Source organism: Netta rufina, assembly GCF_964035555.1.
Source record: "Netta rufina genome assembly, chromosome: 11".
Classification (NCBI taxonomy): domain Eukaryota; kingdom Metazoa; phylum Chordata; class Aves; order Anseriformes; family Anatidae; genus Netta; species Netta rufina.
The window spans coordinates 11,405,494-11,412,634 of NC_140134.1; the positions used below are offsets into that span (position 1 = coordinate 11,405,494).

The window sequence follows — 7,141 nt, forward strand, 5'->3', positions numbered from 1 at the left end:
CCTCCCCGCCGCGTCACTAGTATCCGGGTAAACAGGCAGAGTAAAGGTTGCAGAGAGCGGGCAGCGGGCGCGGCGTGCGTGCGCAGTGCGCGGCTTTCACTTTCGCTTTCGTTTCCACGGCCCTAACGGGCGTGGTCTATCCGAGGGGGGCGTGGCCTATCTGAGGGGTGGGCGTGGCGTGGCGGCCGCGCATGCGCGCTGCCGGCGGCCGGTAAAAGGCGGCGGCGGGGGCAGCGCGGCCCCGTAGAGGGAGGCGGGGGCGGGCGGTGCCGCGGCATGGCGGAGGGCGGCGAGAGGGTTGTGAGTGCCCGCCCCGCACTGCCCGGCCCCGTCCCGTCCCGTCCCGGCAGGGTGTTCACTCTGGAGCCTAATGGTGGCACGTGGGGAGCGCTGGGGCTCCGCACCGAGCTCCTCGCGGTGCTCCCCGCCTGCTGCTGCGGGTGCTCGGTCCCTGCAGAGGGTCCCACAGGGGTCAGGGGTGGTCCCCGGGGGCCACCAGGGGCAGGTGCTGGTGCCTGGGGGTTGCTCTTGCTCGTCTCTTCCAGCTGCGTGGCAGCCGTGGGGTTAGCTCCCAGGAAGGGTTGGGTGCCCCCCTGTTGAGGGTTTCTTCTTCCCCCGGCTGTCTCCTTTGCTGGTGCCCACGCTGCTTTTGCCTTCTCGCCCCCCAGATCCTTGAGGACTACCTGCTAGTGGAAGATGTGCCTCTGCTGGAGGAGATGGCCGAGGAGGATGAGGAGCTTGACCTGTACAATGAGATGACTTTTGGGTTGGGTAAGGTTCAGGGGAGCCCCAGACTCGGGCTGACCAGCCAGCACCTGGTGGGATGAGGATGGAGGCTGGGGGTGTGAGGAAGGTGTTCCCCAGGTGGGATGTGTCCTTATACCTAACAAAGAGCTCGGCAGGGAGCCTGGGGGTGTTTTCCTGGGCACTTATTTACCCCCAACGCACCCTGCTTTCCCTTGCAAGACCGTGACTCCACTGAGGAGGATGCTGTGAAAACCCCAGTGCCTTTGGAGAGAAGCCCTGAGCTCGTGGAGACCGAGGAGGAGCCCCAAGCAGATGAGGGGCAGCCACCACCAGAGGAGCAGGGAGAGCCCCAGGGTGAAGGTGGGATGGAGCCTGATGCTGAGCAGGTGGGCTCTGAGGAGGAAGAAGAACAGCTGGGGGCTGAGGAAGAGCATGAGGATGAGCCCAACGACCTGGGAGACCCAGCGGTGATGAGAGCTGTGCAGAGCAAGCCCACGCTGGAGGTGATGCCTGAGTGGGGTGGGAGGGGGACCCAGCGCTGAGCCCCCAGTGTCCAAGCAGAGATACTGCCACGGACCTGCTGCTTGTCCCTCCATCCACACACCGTGGGTTGTGCCCTACAGAGGGCGAGGAGTGGTTCTGGGAGGGACAAGGGCGGGTCCTTGGTGCTGTGGCCAAGTGTGTGCCATTAACTGTCCTCTTTGCTCCCAGAGCCAGGACTCAGCAGTGCTGGACAGCAGGATTGGCTCTGTCTGGGCAGAATTTGGCAAAGAGGACATGGTAAAAATGTCCCCTCCTCCTTGGTGACAGGGTCTGAGTGTCCCCTGCCCCTCTCCTCCCCATGCTGACCTCTCTCTGTCTTCCAGCTGGCCATGGAGCCCATGGTGTGGGGCTCCTGCCCCAGCAGCATCCCACCCCACCCCATGCTGGAGGTGGGTCCCAGGGGTATCCCCACGCGTCCCCGGTTGTGGCACGTGGACAGGGCTGCATTCCCACCTCCTGCCACCTCTTCCCACAGGACAAAGCTATCCTGCAGGTCCTGGAGACGCCCCCTCCTGCTGCCAACGTGGCCCTCGACTTCCTCAGCTCCCCTGTGCAGAGGGGGTATGCGGGCTCTCCTCGGCTCAAGCGCCCTGACTTCAGAGGCACGTCCCCCAAGTCCTTCTCCCAGCGCTTCCTCCGGCAGGTACGGGCTCTCAGGGTGTCTTGCTCATCCCTTCCTCTGCCCTCTCTGCTCCAGAAGCTGTCCCCAGCTCTGCAATGCCTTTGTCCCCTTAATGAAACCCACCATCAGGCTGGGATTCATGGCTGTGACCACATTCCCGGTGCCCAGCTGGTCCCAGTAATGTCTGCTTGTCCCTGCAGCAGCCACCTTTGATGCTGCGCTCCACGTGCTCCCCTCGGCCCTTCCCACCAGCCCGCAGAGCTTCTTCTCCCTTTGCTTCCAAGCAGGTAACGCAGCAGGCCACCACTGTCCCCACAGATGGTGCCATGGCCTGGAAGAGCCACCTCCAAGCACTGCTCAGAACCTCCCCAGAGCAGCAGCCTTTCCATCTTGGTCTCATCCTGGGTGCCCTTCTCCATACGAGATGGGGAAGGTGTTAGCTACGGCTTCACAAATCTGTCCTGCTGTCCCTGCACTGGGTGTGACCTTGTGCTTGGTGGCACGTTGGAGCACTGCTGATGGATCTGGGGCGTGCTGGGCAGCAGCATGACTCCAGGATACCCTTGCCTGGGATGGGAGCACGAGACGTGGTGTTGGCAGAACCAGCCCATCCCACCAGCAGCCCTCGGAGGTGACAGCAGGGCGTCCTGCCACCTGACTGCTTCTCCCTTCCTTTGCAGTCCACGGGGTACGCACCCCCAACCCGTTTCAGGCCCCTGTCGCCCAACGTGGGCACCCCGCCGCGGCCCCTCGCCATGCACTTCGGCCCCATGTCTCCTTCTCTGGACCCCTGTCCCTTCTTCAGCCCCTCGGCCAGCAGCCAGTTCAACTTCAGGTAGGAGGGACGGCAAGTGGGGTTTTGATGCTGGGCATGGGGGAGGGGTGCTGCGGCCCCCTAAAGAAGCTGGTGGCTCCATGGGGATGGCTCGAGCATGGGTGCTGAGCCCGGCTTGTGCTGGCAAAGAGGTTTTTGGTCTGAATGAGGTCAGGATGGATGGGAGTGCGATGGGCACATCGCTGCCCACCTCTGAAAACCAAAGGAGGTGGTGGCCCTTGTGGCACCGTGCTGAGAGCAGGCCAGAGGGTGTTCCAGGGGATGCTCTGGAGCCACTGCAGCATCTGCAGCCCTCGCTGTCCCCCTTTGCAGCATGCCCAGCCACCTCACCCAGCTGCACCCCCAGCACCAGCGCATCCTGACCCAGCGGCAGCAGCAAGGCGGCACGGTGCAGAGGTACGGAGGGCCCGGGGGTCTTGGGAGTGCCCTGAGGGGGCTCTGGGTGCTTACGGCAGGCTGTGGTCTCCCCCGTGACAGTGTCTCCCCTAAGAAGCTGTGGTCCCCTAAAGCTGACCCTTATGCTGGGCTGATGACCTGCAAGGAAAAGGACTGGGTCGTCAAGGTGGAGATGATCCAGCTGCAGAGTGAGAACATGGATGATGACTACTACTACCAGGTGAGCCTCTACCATAGGTCCTGTGGGTCACCCAGCTCCTTGGGGCTGTGGCTTCCCACCTTGGGGAGCTGGAGGGAGCTGGGGTGCTGAGCCCCATCCAGAAATGGGCTTGGCAGGGGGGGGCAGAAGGGCTTGGATGGTCCCAAGCTGCCCTCCTGGCTCCCACGCAGACCTACTACCATCGGCTGGAGCGCAAGCAGGCAGAAGAGGAGCTCATGGGTGGGCGCAACAAGCAGGAGCCCCCCAAGCTGGTGACGCCCTTCATCCAGAAAGTAGAGACCTACAACTCCGGTGAGGGGCTGTGGTGGTGGCCGGGGTGGGGTGCGGGGTGTGGGGCATGCTCTCACCATGCCCCCCGCTCTCTTCCAGTGGTGCGCATCGCTGGCTCGCTGGGCCAGGTCGCTGTGTCCACCTGCTACAGCCCCCGCCGAGCCATTGATGCCGTGCACCATGCCCTGGTGGAGGAGGTAGGTGAGGGAACACCGGGCTCCAAGCCTGCTTCAAGGTCTTGGAGCAATTTAGCAGGAGCAATAAGGAGCTGCAGCGTGGGTGTTGCTTTGGCTCTGGGTATGGGTCGGGTGACACCTTGGTGGCATGAGCAGGGTGGGATGGGGCAGCCGGCGGTGGCCGTGGCTTCCGTGTGGGGTTGGTCTTTGTCCTGAAGTCACTTTGATCCCCAGGGAGCAGCTGGCCCAGTGCTCTGCCAGCGGCGGTGTCTGGTGCTGGCTGTAACTCTGCCTTCCTTTCTCCCCTCCTGAAGGCTGCGGGGAGCCACCGGCTTCGAGCGCTGCACAGGATCGAGAGGGTGAGTGGCCGGGGTCCTGATTTTGGGGCACGGTGCTGATGGAGCAGGGGCTTGGGTCTCATCCAAGGAGCTCCATGGGGAAGGTCTGTTCCAAGCTGCTGCCTTATCCCACATTATTCCTCCAGCTCTTCCTGCAGCTGCTGGAGGTGGAGGAGATGCAGCGGAAGGTGTCCCTGGCCCCAGAGGAGCAGGAGCAGAAGACCCAGGAAGCGGGGCGTATCTACCAGGCCCTGAAAATCAGAGCCTGCAGCAGTGAGGAGTGAGTTTGGGCTGTGGTGAGGTGGAGGTGGGCAGCATGTCCTGGTCCTAGCTGAGTTCCCAGTCATTAGGTGATGGGCTCTCATCCTCCGTGTGTCACCATAATCTGTAGTGACCCTACATGCAAGTCTTGTCCTCCACTGGAGCTATGCAGGAGTGAGGGAGGTGATGCTGGTTCCTCACCCAGATGGGCAGAGGGGCTTCAGGTCCCTCAGAGTCTGTGCCAACAGAGCCTTTGTCCCCAGGGAGGCAGAGGATGAGTTCCTGCAGGTCCTGTGTGTGCGGAAAGGCAAGAAGCTCACGGCGCGGCTGCTGCCCCACCTGGCCTCAGAGCAAGCAGAGAAGATCCTGCTGACCATCACCCACCACCTGCCCTTCCTCATGAAGAAAGATGCATTGGATGAGGCGAGCACCTCCAGCTGGGGCAGGGGGTTACTGGGCTGCATCCCTTCCCTGTCACCCTGCCCGTGGGCATCCATCCTGATGGGTCCCAGCAAGGCTGGGTGGATGGTGGGGTCAGCATGGGAAGAGGCTGCTGTGAAGGGCAGGTGCAGGGCTTTGCTTCTGCCCTTGCGGGGAGGAGGAGAAAGGTCTCCAGGAGGAATTAAAGCAGTCCTGGTGGCTGTATGCTCCTGGGATATGCAGCATTGTCCCCTGCATCATCCCGAAACCCTGAAGGTGTGGGGTGGAGATGGGGCTGTGTCCGTGGTGGGTTGAGCGGTCTCAGATTCCTGCTCTCCCCTCTGCCCTGCCCAGTCTCTTCCCCTGCTCTACAGCCCTTTGAATGAGGTGGTGGGCAGGATGACCTTCAGCAGGCTGATCCAGGTCCTGCAGGAGATTACCAGGCCCCTGCCTGAGTCCGACGAGTTTCCGCTGGCTATGGCCCTGAAGAACCAGGTATGTTGGGCATCCCCGGCATGCAGGGGGCATCACGGATGGACACAAAGCCATGGTGCTCCTCCTGGTGCTTCTCTGCAGTTTGGCATCACCTTGCTCTACTCCCTGCTGAGCCATGGTGAGGGGCTGCTGTCTTCTGAGACACCACTGGAGCCACACGGCAGAGACTTCGAGACATGGTGAGGGCACGGGGCCACGTGAGTAGGGTTGGGGTTGGCTGCCCAACAGGGCGCTCACTGTCCCCTTGGTGCCTCCAGGACAGACACAGTGTTCCTGGTCGCTCGGGAGCTGTCACAAGTGCCCAAGGCCTCGTTGGTAGAGCCACTCTTCTTGCCCAGCAACCTCCTCTCCCTCTTCTGCCGCTACCTGGACAAGCAGACTGTCCACCACCTGGAGGCCAAGATGGAGTGAGTACCACCTGGACCACCTAGCACTGCCCGTAGCCACCATCCCTCTTTGATGGAGAGAGGGGACCTGGTGGGGGGGGACCATGGAGAGGAGCGATGGATGGTGCTGGTGGCTCTCACTGCCCTGTTGGACATGAGTCTACAAACCTCTGTTGTGGACACAAGTCCACGTTGACCAGTTTGCCCCCACGGTGGTGTGACAAGCTGATGTTCCAACCTTGCTTCCCCACAGGTGCTCCCCGCTGCCGTCGGAGGCTGCCATGCCATGCTAAGCCCCGAGAGTGGGGCAGGGCCTGATAAAAGGACTTTGAGTTTTGAACCAACCACAACTTGGGTGTGGGGCACTTTGGGTGAGCCATGATGCACTGGAAGGGAACGCGGGTAACTTATTTCGGCCTCGCGCCCCGCAGCAGCCTGTGGCGGGTGCTGAGGCCGGTCTGCACAGGGGCACTGAGAGCACCTTTGGGGGGGAATTTCTGTACAGCACTTGGAATAAAATAAAGAGGTGATTAACAAGCGCCTGTGGCTCCTGTGGGCAGCCACTGCTGTGCCTGAGTCCCTGGGCTCTGATAGAGGCATCACTGGAACATGGGCCCTGAGCCCCCTGGTTGGGGATGGAGGGGGATCCAAAAGGGCAGAAAAGACAGCAAAGGGGGGGAAGGACCAAAGGACCCAGTAAGAGGATATAGGGGGATGGAGGAAAAGGTGTTGATGAAAATGGACCTGATGGGGAACAGAGGAGGGGGGGGAAAAAAGCCCATCAGCAGGGGAGAGGTGGTGGTCAGAGCTTGCATAGAGGTCAATGTCAGATGAGTGTGTATAAGGGGAAAGGAAAGGTCTGTGCACACAGGAGGGGATGTAGAGGGCATCTGGGTGTGCACAGAGGATGGGGGTCTAAACACATGGCTAGGGACAAAGAACCTCTTTCTGCTGAGGTCTTAGTCTATGACATGTAGATAAGAGACATGGTCATGACAGAACATCTTGAAGTTACCACATCTTCCTTGAGATACCTTAACAGACCATGACTGCTTGTGTTAGGACTAAAAACCCTGTTAGGTTGGCCCAGTGTGAAACAGAAGCAGGGTAAGACAAACGCTCTGTGGAAAGCCCTGTCGTGCTGTTGTGACACGAACAAGGTGGAACTCTGCCCTTGTGATAACGCATATTGTTTGTTCAGCAGATACGGTGCCAGGCCATAACTCATCTGGCATGGAAAAAAATGCTGCCATCAGGAACGAATGTGCTGGCCCCCCCTGCTGTGCATAATTGCAGTAACCTGTCAGGGGCTGCTGGGTGCTCCCTGGGACCAGGGCTTCCAATTGCTCTGGGTCTGGGAGCATGCAGGGGTATAAACAGAGCAAAATGCTCTGTGTCCCATGAGGCAGGAACATCAACTGAGGTCAATGCC

The 7,141-nt window shown here is 61.0% G+C and overlaps 1 protein-coding gene across 1 annotated transcript; it reads left to right on the forward strand.

Annotated features, from left to right (window-relative positions):
• Positions 1 to 276: 276 nt before the first annotated feature.
• On the forward strand, positions 277 to 6,209 carry PATL2 (PAT1 homolog 2; the record flags this gene model as incomplete). Its single annotated transcript, XM_084293295.1, has 19 exons — positions 277 to 300; positions 669 to 771; positions 967 to 1,250; positions 1,459 to 1,527; positions 1,614 to 1,679; positions 1,766 to 1,933; positions 2,113 to 2,199; positions 2,593 to 2,747; positions 3,060 to 3,143; positions 3,225 to 3,363; positions 3,534 to 3,654; positions 3,733 to 3,830; positions 4,124 to 4,168; positions 4,294 to 4,427; positions 4,672 to 4,831; positions 5,183 to 5,323; positions 5,405 to 5,502; positions 5,581 to 5,730; positions 5,963 to 6,209. The coding sequence occupies 19 exons, from the start codon at positions 277 to 279 to the stop codon at positions 6,000 to 6,002; spliced, it is 2,166 nt and encodes a 721-aa protein (XP_084149421.1). The 3' UTR covers positions 6,003 to 6,209.
• Positions 6,210 to 7,141: the final 932 nt, after the last annotated feature.